This window comes from Microtus pennsylvanicus, chromosome 5 (genome assembly GCF_037038515.1).
Source record: "Microtus pennsylvanicus isolate mMicPen1 chromosome 5, mMicPen1.hap1, whole genome shotgun sequence".
NCBI lineage: Eukaryota > Metazoa > Chordata > Mammalia > Rodentia > Cricetidae > Microtus > Microtus pennsylvanicus.
The window spans coordinates 109,219,262-109,235,068 of record NC_134583.1 but is presented as its reverse complement, the minus strand read 5'-3'; the positions used below and the strand labels follow the sequence as shown (position 1 = coordinate 109,235,068).

Below are 15,807 nucleotides of genomic sequence, written 5' to 3'. Positions count from 1 at the left end.
TAGAACATTAAAAGGAAAATTTAGTTTCACAAATATGTTAGAATTAATCACTCAAGGCAGATGAGGCCACCCACCTCTGAGGTACTGAGAACTCACTAGCTGTGTCAAGGATAAGGCCTTTGAGTTCTTACTATATGCCTTTCCTCTCACACTCCTTTTCCTGTAAATGAGTACATATTGGAGAATAGGGCAATCTGACTTCCTAATTGGCAGCCGTTAGACTTTCTCTTCCTGCCCTGGCTGCCTTTTACAAAAAGTCAGACAACCAACCATCTGAACTACCTTTGGCCAACACTGGCCATGCTGAGCACTCCACGGACTGCTTAAGAAAAGTACACAGCTACTTGTTCCAGCTCTTGAAGTGGTCTCAGTCAGCACTACTTCAGAAGGCTGTGCTGGACTTTTCCTCTCGTAAGCCCTGGTGCACTGAAGATGATCGTGCAACCATTCCCACCAGGCCAGAGCAAACACTTCCCTTAGTGGTCTGACAAAGGACGACTGTGACCAGTACTAAGGGACAGTGCTGTGGCTGTGAAAGGACAGACCTTCGGTTACATGCAAGGTTTTCTGTGACTGCTTCAAACACTCGTAGCTGTACCAAAAGGACCAGCTAAGAGACTAATCCTGTTCGGCCTCCTCTATATTTTAACATTAGGCCTGATGAAAGATTCTCTTGAATGGCCCTTTATTGCCTGTGGGTTGAGCTGGCAACAAGAAGCGACAGAGGCAAAAGAGCAACAGCAGCAAGGACAGCAGAGCAGCTGTGGCGACAGCTTAGCACTGGTGAATTCAGCAGTAGAAACCAACACCATACCAAATGCTTGAGAGCTGAAGAAGAGGCAGAAGAACAGCGCAAGACAACAAACATGGCAAAGGAGACAGTGGAAGTGCACGGAGAATAAAGAGCCTGAGGCTCAAGATAAACGAATTCTGTACAAAGTCAGAGAAGAGAAACTGCAGGCCCATGGCCCTGGTCACCTTCTGGAGACCTGTCAAACCGTTAGGACAAGGGTCTCAGATACCCCAGCCTCAAAGTTGTATTACTGGCCAATGTCAAGGGCCACAGAATCCCAACACCTAAGCCTGTCTGTGATCTTCAATTGATCCCTGTCTGGGATCTTAATTGCTGTTAAGGGCTAAGAAACACCAACTTCCTATGAGCACGTAAGAACAACACTTGCTCTACAACTTGAAACTAGACCAAATCCCAGCACAGAGAGGAAGAATATGAAGTTGGGAGGAACTGGGGAGGGGAAAGAATGATTAAAATATATTGTGTAAATTTTTAATTAAAGATAATTCTGTAAAATAAAATTGTAACATTAAAAAAAGATAGCAATGTTCCCTCAATCTATATATATATGATGTAATCACTACTGAAATCTCAGCTATCCTCTATGTACAAACAACAAATTAATCACAAAATTCATGGGGAAAAAAAAGGGGGGCTAAAAGTGCCAAATAATCTTACAAAAAAGAACAGCAAATTTTAATAACCCATACTTCCTATTTACAAAACATGCTACAGGGCTATCAACAGTTCAGTGTTAGGAGCACCTGAGCAGCATATGCCAGGCACTGGGTTCAATCTCCAACACTGCAAATGATACACGGTAACTTAACTACCAAGTCACAGTAACCCAAGCTGTATAGCAATGGCATCAGGACAACGAACTAACTACACTGCATTTCAACAAAGTAAAACAAGATTTTGTTGAACTTAAAGCACACACACACATCACACGTGTTTGTGTCAGTGTGTGTGTATCTGTGCATTTATATATATATGCATATGTATATCTGCTTTAAGTCCAAGTCGGGGTATCATTACAGAGCTCTGGCTCTGACTGTCCTGGAACTCACAGAGATCCTACTGCTTCTATCTCCCCAGTGCTGGGATTAAAGGCGTTTACCACTAAACCCAGCTAAAGCATATTTTCATAGAATACTTACAAATTTAAACTAAAAATTAAACACTGTAATCATTTTATTATGTAGTCTTTATATGTCTTTTTTAGATATTAAAGAAATTTGTGTGTGCATGAGTGTTCTGTCTTCATGTATTTTTGTGTACCACCAAGTGTGCCTGGTGCTCTTGAAGGTCAGAAGAGGGCAGTAGCTTACAGGGAACTGGAACTATGGGCTGTTGTGGGGGCTTGGCACCAAACCTAGATCCTTTGAAGGGCAACAAGTGCTCTTAACCACTGAGCCATCTCTCCAGATCAATATGCTTATTTTTAAATATCAGTAGCTTTGGGAGGATGGGTAGGTATTAAACATGAAAAAGAGAAGCAACCTACTTCCTCTAAAACAAAGCTACGAGAAAAGTATAAAAATACTATTAACTTACCTTTAAATTTGTGTCAAGAAAGAAAAAAGGGTTCATCAAAGACAAAAGGTTTAGTCTCTGAGACGGCCTATGTAATCTAGTATTATACCTATATAATTCTTTTCTTCTTCATTGTTCTATTGTTGCCAGTCTCCACTCATTTAATGGAACTATATTACTGAAGTAGAATGGGTTTTGCTACACATTTTATCCTTATTCACTGGTATCTAAAATTTTAAATGTTATAGATAAAATAGAATAGAATGATAGTTACATTTTAAATGCTATAGATAAAATAGAATGATAGTTACATTTTAAATGCTATAGATAAAATAGAATGATAGTTACATTTTAAATGCTATAGATAAAATAGAATGATAGTTACATTTTAAATGCTATAGATAAAATAGAATAGAATGATAGTTACATTTTAAATGCTATAGATAAAATAGAATAGAATGATAGTTACATTTTAGGTGCTTATGCTTTTTCACTTATATCCTGAATCTGATAAACAATAAATTATTTATGATACTGAACAGGCTAAACATTTTATCTGACCTTTAATATGGACTGAGGTAAAACTGTCACCAAAATGAAATACAAAAATTTTATATTTAAATGTGTGTATTTATATGAGTGTTGCTAGTCTTCAACTCAGGACCCTGGAGCTTTACAACTGAGCTGCAGCCACAGCCCTGTGTAAAAAGATCTTTAAACCTTTAAAAGAAATAGTTTAAAAAGAACACAGCTATTTTTAAATTCCTAAAATAACTTTCTTAGAGAGCTGAAGAGATGGCTCATGGGTAAAGGTACATCTTTCATAGTCACAGGACTTGAGTTCAAATTCCCTGAACTCATAGAAAAAGCTGGGGTGGCTGCGCGCTTGCTTATAACCCTAGCACTATGGGGGCTGGAAATGGGAGGATAGCTGGGGTTTGCTGGACACCAATCTGGCTCCAGGCTCAATGAAAATTGGGATTTCCTCTCCATTTAATGGCTACTCTGACTAAACAGCTAACCTCATTTATATTGTTAACTAAGTTAATAAATTATTGTTAATGTTACATAACATTAATACATACAAATTAAGTGTTAGCATTTTATGATTATTAGATATTTACCTGTAGCATTACAATCATATTACTATTACTTAAAAATAAAACCTCAACTAGTCTTTTATTAAAAGAACATTTAATTAAAAAAACATAATGTTTCTTAAATAATCTTAGTAGTCCTGTAAAATTTATTAGTTCTACAGTTTTGGACAGGCCATAAAAAGGTGAATTGTTTCAGTAGTCTGAATAAGAATGGCTCGTATAGGCTCACAGATTTGAATGCTTGGTCACACAGAATGGTACTATTTGAAAGGATCAGGAGATGTGGCCCTGTTGGAGAAGTGTGTCACTGGGGGGTGGACTTTGAAATTTCAAAAAAACCCATGCCAGGCCCAGAGCTCTTGTTTCTTGCAGATCTGGCTGTAGAACTCTCAGCTACTTCTCCAACACCATGTCTGTCCGGGTGCTGCCATGTTCCCTCCGTGATATCTTGATGACAGTGGACTAAACCTCTGAAACCATAAGCAAGCCCTAATTAAATGCTTTCTTTTCTAAAAGTTGCTGTGGTCATGGTGTCTCTTCACAGCAACAGAACACTAAGATAAACGTTTTATTGAGTTTCAAGATAAAAATGATTTCAAAGCACATTGGAAAAAACAGAGAAGGGGAGGGGTATATATGGGGTTGGTAGAGAACTTCAGGAATTGAAAAGAAAATGATCTGATGCCTAAAGCTGTAAAATATTTAATCAATAATTATATCCAGAGATGGCTTAGCTATTAAGAGTATTGAATGCCCTTGAGAAGGACCAGGGTGGCAGCTTACAACCATCTGTAACACACCCTCTTCTGGCCTCCACAGGCTCTAGGCACACAAATGGTACACAGACATACATGCAGGCAAAATATACACACAAAAAAAATAAAAATAAATAAATAAGAATTTTACCCAAATACATATTTCAACAAACTGATAGTCTACTGCCACACTGCTCAGGATGTACTTTCAGGATTTACATATGAAGCTGGAGATGACAACTCATATATGTAATCCCAGATTTTAAGACTGAAACAACAGGTAGATTCAAGGCCAGACTGGGCTATGTAACAATCAGTTCCAGACCAGCTTGGGCTACATAGCAAACCCTACATCACTTTAAAAAAAAAAAAAGACTGACTTATGAAATATTCCATGACAAGATTCTTTAGTTACCTACTATGATCTCAAAACATTTGCAGGCACTCTATGTCAATCACTTTAAATTCTATAATGTTATTTTAATTGTTATGCATAAGAACACACAGCTAGTAGTCATAATAAATTACAGATGTAAACTGTATTAGAGTAACAATTAAAATAATAACCTATAGATAAGAAAAGATGATTTTTAATACCTACCACAAGCTTTAGAAGCAGCCACACAGATTTCTTCTGCAACATACTCTCCAATTGGAAACTTCAGATAGTCTCCTTCAGCTTTCCCAAGAGAATGGTACAGATACACTTGAAGGACTGGATCTATCTGCTTCACAGAATTAGCATTTCCAGGAATATCACCATTCTGATGTACAGGAGATGTGGAGGTTGCCTCCATCTCTGTCATTGTAAGGCAAGCCATTCCCATCTAGAGTCTTTCTCAGAACACTGGCCTATTAGAGAAAACAATAGTTACCCCAAAAAGTGATATTAGTTAAGACAAAACAATAGTTACCCCAAAAGTGATATTAATAAAGACAACCCTCATACACAAAGAAGTCTTATTGACAGCCATGACTCTGTCAAAGTGATTAGCTGACTAAACATTGTATACTACTACACAGAAAGCACAGCACAATAAATATACAGAGCTTCAAGTGGACAATTTTAAAATTCCAGCTGTAAACCTAACAGGGGATATAAATATGTATCACTAACTAAACAACCATGAAACAGAGATGGCTCAGCCATAAAAAGAACTCACTGCTCTTCCAGAGGACCCAGTCTGATTCCCAGCACCCATGTCACAAGTGGCCTACAATCCTCTGTAACTCTAGGTCCAAAGACTTCAGCACCCTCCTCTGCCCTCTGCAGACATCAAGCGTGCATGAGGTGCATGAATACATACATACATACACACACACATGCAGGTAAACACACATACACATAAAATAATCTTTTTAAAAAGCATTAGAATCAGTTACAGACAACAGGAAAGTTCACACATATAAACATTATTTACAATTACCCTGAGAATTGTTTTAGTGGAGGGGAAATTACATTTCAGATGGGAATGATCTGATGAGCCTTATTAGAGACAGTCAGACATCGGATTTAGATGTAGTCCAGGGAAGTGCACTATGCTGAAGAGTGTACTATGAGCGCAACAACTCACCAGGCTACACTAAAACAGTAAGAGGTTACACCCGGTAGGCTGGACAACTGCGGCAAGATTGCCAGCATTTCCTCCTCTGAAAGAGAAGCTCAGCGCCTAACAAAACACTACTTCCCTACTAACGGATAACTATCTAAATCAGTTTCAGAAAACAAGATTCAAGAAGTTACTGTCAGCATGATCTTTATTCTTTTTCCTCTTACCTTCTTTCTACCTGAATTTGTGCAAGAATTTTAGGAGAGTACTCACCTAAAAAATCATGAGGCAATCATGAAAGGCTGAGAGATAACATACTTGGACATGATTAGCAGCTGAACCAGTGTCAGGAACTGTCTACCTCCCACAAGACATCTAGTTGCTTACAAAGAGTACAAGGTTGGTTGATACAGCACAAGGTTAAGGAAAGAAGCAAATGCTACACCAAAGAATTTAAACTTCATACCACAGACAACAAATCAGAAAGATAAGTCACGAAGATAGAAAGCTGCTGCCGCCGCAGTATAGGCAACAGGAGATCACAAATGCAAACAGCATGGGTAGATAATGAGAGGCAGTAGAAACACAAGACTTAATGCTACCCGTGACTAACTGAATGTGGAGGAAGACAGGGGAGTGAAAGAAGTGTGCAGAGTTCAAGCTTAGGAGATCTGTAAAACCACTAACATAAATAGGATGTCGCCCTTTAATACCAGAAGATGAAGAACTAAGTACTGTTTTACGCATTTTTATTTTTCATTGACACTGTAGTTAGATAATTATACCAGAATCTGCCTGGCAGCTAAAATATGAGATTGCCTATTTGGACTCTTTCATGACTGGTGTTAAAAATGTGACAACCTTACCAATATATGTTATCATGGACATAAGGAAAATATTGGTTATAACAGCAAACAATAAACTAGGAGTGGTGGTGCATAGAGACAGAAGGAGGGTCACACAGTGAGAATATATGAGAAAAAGAAAAATAAATAAGTAGAAGTAACCTCCAACAAAACTGTAAAGCATGTGCTATACACAAAGCACTGCTCTAAGTACTACAGATAGAAGGAAAAAATAACTAAGAGAATAATACGCCTGGTCTACATGGGGATGGTAGAGACTCCCTCTCCCTCTGAACATGGACTATAACTTGGCCATAGCATACACCTTTAATGCCAACATTTGGGAGGTAGAGGCAGGAAGATCTCTGCAAGTTCAAAGCCAGATTGATATATATTATATATCAAGTTCCTGGACAGCCAGTAGTGAGAGACCCTGCCTCAAAAAAAAAAAGAGAAATAATTACAATTTGAAACATATTTCTATATACAACTATAAGGAAAAAATTAGAACTAGTCTTTAGTTATAAAAATATACGCCCAGTGAAACTGTATAACCAAAACAAACAAACACCCTAATTGGCAATTGTTAGATAAAAAGTCACAAGCTTTCTGAAGATTAACTGAGTAAATATGCAAAACCTCAAAAGAATTTAAATTTGTTCAAATTTATATGATTAAAAAATACTTTAGTAATTTGTTATGTAGTCTTTGTTAGTTCTACAAGTCAATCAAACACAGCAAAAAGCAGTTCTATAAAGGAAGTTAACAGTAAGTGCTTACTTAGTTTGTTTGAGATCAAAGGAAGATCTCAAACAAACTAACACTGCTACTCAGGAATGAACAATTTAAGCTCAAAGTTGGAAGGAAGGAAAGGAAGGAAATAATTAAGAGCAAACAAAAACAAATGAAACAAACTTTAAAAACAATGGAAAAGATAACAAAGATAAGAGTTGATTTTTGAACAGATACAAGGTCAATTAAAGTAGACTGTTAGTACTAAAGAGTAATTTGCTAAATACATCTGTTTGTGTGCAGTGTCTGTGATCCTATGACTTCCCTCTGGATTCATTTCTTCCTGCTGAAATATATCTTTTAGGAGTTAGTCTCCATGTGTTTTTTTCAATGCCTTTGAAAAAAAATTTCCCTTACTCTGAAACTTCTACCTGCACTGCTCTCTGTGTCGACTGTGGATGGGGCAGTTACCGCCTGCTGTCAACTGAGCCGCCATGTCTTTCCATCGAGCAATTTAAGACTTTTGGTTCTGTTTAATGCAGCAAAGTTTGACAGTTTCTTGGTAATGGTGCTAGCTTATTTTTATTTATCCTGATAAAAAATTTCTGGTATGCTTTTAATCAAAAGCTTCAAGTCCCTACTTTCTATTCCAGACAAATCTAAGCAACCAGGCATTCAAAAGTTACCACTTTGTCATTCTCTCTGATTCCTATTAGCAAAAATCTTTGCTTACTATAGGAGCCTCTCAAGCCACTTCCTATCTCTCAGCTGTTCTTGCTTAGGGTGACAGTTAGGACAATGGTTAGCACGGCAGGACTGTGGCAGCGAGGGAGAAGAAAATGAGCAGGAGCAGGAGGCATACAGGCCTGCTGTGACTGGTGACGGATACCAATGAGCTTGTTTCTGACACTGGTCAGGCTGTACACTTAGAGCTGGGCTACTTCAAATAAAAGTTCATTTTATAACACTTTAAAGCCAGGTGTGATGTCTCATGCTTGTGATCCTAGCACTTAAGAAGCTAAGGCAAGAAGATCACCATGAGTTTGAGGTCAGTTGAGGTTACCTGTTGAATTCCTGGCCAACTGTGGCTACAGAGGCAGATGTTTCAAATAAAAAAAAAGTTTCCTGAAATCAAATGAATTGTTTTATTTTTTAAAGTAACTATCTTTCTTGAAATGTAGTTTGCAAGTACATTTCACCATTCTCCACCTTAATCCTTAGCATACTTCAACACCCACCCACACACAGACACACACAGACACACACACACACACACTGCAGCGGGTGTCACTGCAGTGGCTCTGCTGTGCCCTGCTGTTGTAGTTTTATCTGACAGTGCTGCTGTAGCACCATGTAAACCACATCTCAGCACTGCTATTTAACCTTCTTGAATGGCTTTTGAGGATCAATTCTTGTAGTCACAAACCCTAGAGAAACTAAAACACACACACACAAACACATACACACTGCACTCCACTTCCAAAGTCACAACATAGCACACAAACCTTCAAACAATCAAATTATGGAGAAAATGAGTAAATACTGGGGTGCAGTCCCTCTGCAGGAAACAAACATTAATAACAGAATGGTAAGTTGTAGAAACTGTAAGCTTTGCGATAACCACTTTAAATAAGCTGGACAAAACTGAACTAAGGCATATGTACATATATGAGACCAAAAAGAACACTAAAAGCAAGGTAAACTCAAAATACACTAGTGGGAGGAGATAGGTAGCTCTAAGTTACTGACTGCAAATTCTCTAGTTCTTAAAATGCATGTACTTTCAAGTACTTAATTCTGAATTTACATCTAAGTTATTTCTGATCTATATTTATAGGATTTCCTCCTCATATAAAATGAAATGAACAATGTAGTCATGGTCTGGACCACGCTCATACATGGCACCCAAAACCCTTCAGAAATCATCAGCTCTCCCAAAGTTCTCAGCCTCCCTCTCCAGCTGTCCCTGCCCCTACCCAGCAGCCATCAGTTCAGACTTCTCAGACGTTTATGTTTTTGTTTACTGATTTTTCTTTCATCACTAGATTGAAAGTTTCTTGAAGGTGAGAAGCACAATGTTTCATTAATTATTTCATTCATGGTCCCTGGCACCAAAATGATGTTAAATAAATGAAAATTAAATAGGAGCGATTATGAATTTTAACTATGTATGTACATACACACATACATGTAAAAGCCTCCAATACAATCAATTTTAGAATATAATATCATCCAAATTACTTCTATATTATAGAATTCTAAAACACTTGACTTTTCAAACAAATGACAAAGAGAAAATAACATAACAGATTGGCAAAAGTATGAAATTAGAAGCCAAGAGAACTAAAAATAACTTCTAATCCATTCTTATTGCAAACTAATTATGTTGGATAAGGGAATCTTACCATCCTCATTTCAGTAATTAATAGATCTAAAATTCCTAAAAGCCTGTACTTTTCATTCAGTTAAGGTATAATCTAATATTAAATTCTTAATTGAAGTGCAGCAAAAGTGACAAGGAAAGAATGATCATGATAATTAAAATAGAGAAAGCTTTTAGATATGTCATACAGTTAAAACATGGACTAGACCTTTCCATGTAAGAAAATTTGGAGAGACACGGCTCAGAGTTAAAGAGCTTCCTATTCTTCCAGACAACCCAAGTTTGATTTCTACCTGCCCTGTCTGCTGCAGCTGTAAGTCAAGCTTCAAGGGATCTGAGACCCTCTTATGGCCTTCCAGAGCACCTGTATTCCTGTAGCATTCACACACACACACACACACACACACACACACACACAATAAAGACTGAGTAAAAGAAAATTTAACTAACAAAAAGCACATCATTATTCACAGGAACAGGGGTGTAAAAAAATATAGAAAGAATGTGTACAACACGATCCTGAAACATACAGGTTTCAATCAGAATTGAAAACGAGTTAAATGATCAGCTTATGATTTTTATGTCTCCAGCTGACTAGAATCTGAGCACCTAAAAACACTATAGTAGAGATATAAAGAGAATTTAGTGTTTCTACACAAACTTGGCATATGTGTGTGTTGCAATCAGGAACACACACCATTTTTAATCCAAAAAAAACCCTCTTCTGTTTCACAAGCAAAATAACACAAGAACAAAAAATACTACTACTTTTGAATCATAACAATTAAATGTGTTACTTGCTCAAGAAAATAAATTTTAAGAGAGAATTTAAAAAGACAAACAGCTCTTTCAATAAGTTTTGCTCTAAACTAAATGAATGAAAAGAACAGCAATAACTCACGGAGAATGTGGTGTTATGCAATAATGTACATTGGGAATTTTCATATTTCAGTTTACATGCCAAATTCAGCCAGTTACTCTTTCTGTAATAAGCCTTTACTGGAACACAGCAGGTCAGTTATTTATGGACTGCCTAGGACTGCTTCTGCATTACAAAGGCACCACTGTAGAGTGGCAAAAGAGACAATCTTGCCAACACAGTTTAAACACTATCTGGTCTTTAACAGAAAAACTTTGCCAGCCTAAATTAAATCAGTGATTCTGGAAATGTAGTGGTTCCAGGATCAAAATTACAGTCTCACCTGGAAACATGTAAAAAAGGCAAGAGTTCCACTCCACACCTACTGAGACAGAAACTCTGGAGACCGAGCCCAACAGTATGTATTCCAATGAGTCCTGTATGTAATTAAGGAACATTTCTACAGAAACTGGGAAGAGATGAGGATCCATGTAAAATCTGTCTTGAAATCGAATAAAGACCTAAAAAACCCTCAAGGAGACTGTCAGAACGGACTTAGCCCGAAATGAGGAAAAATGTCACTGAACACTATGAAAGGAGATTCTTCTTGGGTAACACTGGCAAGTCTCATCTACAGCAATACAGATCATACAAACATAAGGCGATTGCTCTATGTAGTTGTAGGAAAATGCAGAGGGTTCAAAAACTGTCTTTTTGACCAGCAAAGTATTATTAACATGAGAAAAGTAGAGGCCTGGTTGCCATGGCAGCAGGGAAGCAATCAGAGATGTCGGCATCTCAGCATCTCCCCTCCGTCCATTAGTCCATGATCTCCAGCAAGCCAAAGCCTGGTAATAAAGGTTTTAACACAAAAGCCTTTGAGGGACACTCATGATCCAAATTACAGCAGTAGTGTAATAGTTTTCGTTTGGGACAAAAAGATTAATTAAAAACATAGTGGTAAGAGACCTATGCAGAATATTTTAAAAAGCTATGAAACGAGTATAGTAACACGTACACAAGAGGAATAATTATAACGTGAGAAACCAGCAGACGTCAGACGGCATTATAAGAAGTACTACGTGAAGCCATTATGAACTGCTACTAGCTTTGAATCAAAAATTTTATCAGAAAAGTCTATACTGGAATCAAGTGAAGATGTTCCCAAACTATCTTCATTTGGGGACTCATAAAAGACTGCAGTTTCTTCATGACGTTTTTAAGCCAAGGAAATGGTAATGTAGGCTCAAACAAGTTGGCATTAATAGTCTTAGGGCTTCGTGTTGCTTGGGGCACCGACAGGCCCGCAGACCTTGGCACCATCCTAAACACTGCCACACTGTCGTTTCTTGTTCCACACTCACTGTCACACACTAAGCTGCTGCTGTTCACACAGTAAACTCTGAAAATACAGCTCTACAAAGACATAGCATTGTAGGAACGGACGGAGCTTCCGAACCCTGAAAATACCCCAAGTAAGCCAGGAAGCCAGAGCTCACTGCTGCTCTAGGCACCTGGTTCGCAGTTCGGGAAACTGAGAACTAAGGGAGCCTAAAAAGGGAAAACAACGTTGTGGAGGAGGAGCGAAAGAAAATTCTCTGCACAGTTATCCACAAGAGGGCAGCAAAATGGGACTTAGGTGGCAAACCCTTCCATACATAGGCTGTAAATACATCAGAAGTAGTTTCCCCTTACTGTAAGGAAGAACTGCCACCGGCAGATCACCAATGCACCATCCAGCTCCTTTACCTGCCCAGCTGCGAGTGGCTAAGACTTTCAAAAAGTGGCCAAATCCCTACTTTGCACGTACCACATCAATCTTCACACCATCGCCTAAGAAAGTAAACTGTCAGTGATACAGCTATTAAAGGTACCGAACACACCATTATTCTAAAATAAGTTCACACATTCAGACCTAACTCGGAAGTTGGTGCTCTTTCCTACTTTGCCAGGAATGGAATCCAGCTTTCAAGAAGAGCCTACTGGGGTGAGGTAGAGAAAAACATCAGGTTTGCTTTCCATGGTCAAGGCACCTTCAAATCGCAAAGGAAATGACACCGAAAGAAACAAATCCAAGCCAGGTGGTGGTTAGTGGCTGCCCACCCCTTTCATCCCCGCACCGGGGAGGCAGAGGCAGGCAGGTCTCCTGGGTTAAGACCAGCCTGGTCTACAGAACTAGTTCCACAACACTCCGTGAAAGCAAAAATAAACCTACGTGCTCATCTAGCCAACACATCCTGCAGCCTTCCTGCACAGGTAAATGCTTCGTAGAACTATTAAGTAGTACTCTCAGGATAATACGTAAGTCCTGGACACATCCAGTCTGCAGATGTAGCACAGCAGAGCACATCTGCACACGACCAAATGATCCTGACACTTGGAATGGGTAGTAAACAGGTGAAGAACATCGAGAAACTGGACCAAGAATTGATGATTCATTTTCAAATCTGCTGGGAACTGTATCAGAATATTTGTAGTAAGCCAACAGCTCACTTATACAAACCTATTATGAAACCAAAAGCAACCTCCGACTCCCTTCTTGCCACTGTGTTTCCCTTCCCTCTGCGACACACTCAGTGGCTCCTATCCTTTCATTCAGAGAAAAGGAGTTTCCCCTGACAGATTAGTAACCAGAAAGCAGACTGCGTAACATTCAACCAACAGAGCAAGGTGAGGCAGGTGAACACGGGAAGCAGTCAATGTGGCAGCAGACACCCAAGCAAAATTATTTTCTCCGCAAAGTCACACTGTTAACCCAACATGGAATGTTTCTTAAAGGATCCAAGAGACACAATAAATACCAATTACTCTCCCACGGCAACAGCAAAAGTTCGGCACTTCCATTTTCGGAGTAAGCAACAATTAGCTCTGCTGTTCTACCTAAGCATCCAGCCGCCCCAGCAGGCACTGGCTCGCAGATCGCAGACACCCTTGTTTTTAACTGCACCGACCACACAGCCCCGAGCTCGCACACCCACCGTCGCGGGAGGGAAAGGAAGGGCCTCTTCTTCTGGGGAGGAAAAACAGTTCACATCTTGTTCCCGTAGCCCGCTTCTGGAACCTAAAAACAGAAGCCGCAGTCACAACCTCAGAAACCCAAGGCAAATAGATGCTCTCCCCCCACCCCACCCCCGAACTGTTTAGATGCCTAGAAAAATTTACAGAAGGATAAGGAAGGATAAGGATCGGGTTCTAGGACACAAGAGGATGCATACATTTATCGGCAGCCAGACACTCCTTCCTAGGCTACTTGGAAACCCGCTTTAAAGTTCCCTGCCAGTAACAGGGGCGAAGTGAAGAGCAGGAGGAGGGATAGCAGGGAGAACCGCTCCCTCCCTCCACCCCCATTCAGCAGCCAGGGTCTGAACCCACCGGCGACACGGGTTGAGCCACACAGGAGCGCCCCGAGGCGCGCAGGGGCTGCTCCTCCGCGACGCGTCGGGCGGGCCGAGGTCTAGGGAGCCCCCGGGCCGGGTGTGAGGGCGAGCGGCCGCCAGGCTGGGCCCTCGGGGGCCCTCCCGCGCGGGCTCGGCCCGCACTCACATCCCGCAGCGGCGGTCCCGACAGCCGCCAGCAACCCTCGCCCCGACGGGCGCCTCCGGAGCCGGAGCCGGAGCCGTGGCCGAGACGCCGAAGCCGCGCGAGCTCGCCCAGAGCCGGGGCCCGCCCAGCCCGTCAGCACGGCGGCGGGAGGCCGTCGGCGGCCGCGGCTGCCCCGTCGCTGCTCTGCCTCTGCTTCCTGCAGCCCACGCCACGCCCACCGCGCGCGGCCGCCGAGCCCGTCCCCGCCCTCCCGGGGCCGCACGCCCCCTCAGCTCGGCTCGCGACGCGGGCTCAGCCGCCCCTGCTCGGCGGGCTCCGTTGCCGGTGCTGCCTCGGGCGGGCGGCCTAGCGCAGCGGACCCGGGCGCCGGCGAGCCAGAGGGGGGCGGGGGGAAAGGGGGCGGAGGATACGCCCCACTGCGCCTGCGCCGCCCGCGGGGCCGCTCCTCCGGGCTGGGCCCGGGCGGGGGGTGAGGAGGGGGAGGGCCGAGGCTACGGGCTCCCGGGAAGCGGTGGAGCTCGTGGAGATTCCCGGGGCAGCCCCGGGCCTGAGCGCAGGAGGAGGAGGAGGAGGTGGAGGAGCGGGATGGGTGCGGGCTGGCGCTGCCTTGGGCGAGCATGCGGCCTCCGCTCCGCAGGCCGAGGAGGCGGCTGGGAATGAGTCAGCCAGGCCGGGAAGGCCCCGATGCACCCGGGCTGATAGTGTAGGCGGCCGCTGCATCCGCGGAGACTTTCCTCTCCGGATCTCGCCGCACCCTTTCTCCTTTCGCTTCCACGCGCCTGCAGCTCGCTGCCATAATCGCTTGACCCAAGGGGACGCGCCACCCTACGCCGGACCCTTGAGACCTGAGCGCTTGACTTCGGGCAGCTACCACCTCTGGGTAGGGGAAAGGGTGGAAGGAGAAGAAAAGGCTCGCGAGGTCCCAAAGAGCCACGTTCATTCATTCAAGAATTTACTGACCACCTGCGAGGCATCAGACGCCCAAGGATAGGAGACGAAAGCAACCTCCATTCTGTGTCCTGCTGAAGCTTGTAGTCTCGTAAAAGCCACAATACACGCTTTAAATCTTCGCCGCGCTGGGCGTGTGATTGCCCGTCACATGTACACACACAGGAAAGTGAGTAGAGATGTTATTTTGGGATGACCAGGAAGGACCTCCTAGAGTGACATTTGAGCAGCAATTTGAAGGGTGAGAATGGCCCCGTCCTGGAACTATCTAGTTACAAGAAAGGAACTAGCAATGACAAGAAGCCTTAGAAGGGAATGTGTTTGGCACTTTTAAAGACTGAAAAAAAATTGTCTAGGGAAAACAGTAAAAGTAAGAGGACAAGGAAGTAGCTGGGGCATTCAGAATAAGACCTTTTTTACTCCTAGCCCTGGGTTTGTCTACCCAAATGCAGCATTCATAATGCCTATGTCACCTTACATACACCGTGCTGTTATTCAGATCTGACATCTAGTGGTCTATTTTCTTTTTCCTTTATTTTTGAGTCAAGGTCTCACTTGCTGGTCTCGAACTCACAGAAATCCTCCTGCCTCTGCCTGGGGAACGCTGGGCTTTAAATAAACGTCACCATAACAAAAAGATAAGGTGGACAAGGAAAGACAGATGACTGTCAATAAGCTTACAGAGTTCAGATCCTCTATCAACCCACACAGAAAAACTAAGAAACGTGTCTGTCCTCAGAGTGAAAGCCGCTCTCAGGAAAGC

At 42.0% G+C, this 15,807-nt stretch overlaps 1 protein-coding gene across 2 annotated transcripts in view; it reads right to left on the bottom strand.

The window, feature by feature from the left end:
* Positions 1–15,215, bottom strand: part of Jak2 (Janus kinase 2) — a 64,846-nt gene extending 49,631 nt beyond the window's left edge. The window contains exons 1-3 of one of the 2 annotated variants that reach the window (XM_075973797.1): positions 15,057–15,215; positions 13,532–13,614; positions 4,786–5,036 (exon numbers count right to left, since the gene is read on the bottom strand). In XM_075973797.1, the coding sequence (XP_075829912.1) occupies positions 4,786–5,011 (226 nt within the window). In that variant the 5' untranslated portion in view covers positions 5,012–5,036; positions 13,532–13,614; positions 15,057–15,215. Of the gene's footprint in view, positions 1–4,785; positions 5,037–13,531; positions 13,615–13,925; positions 14,065–15,056 lie in introns of those variants that run through there. The other variant, XM_075973796.1, reaches the window with a different exon arrangement.
* Positions 15,216–15,807: the final 592 nt, after the last annotated feature.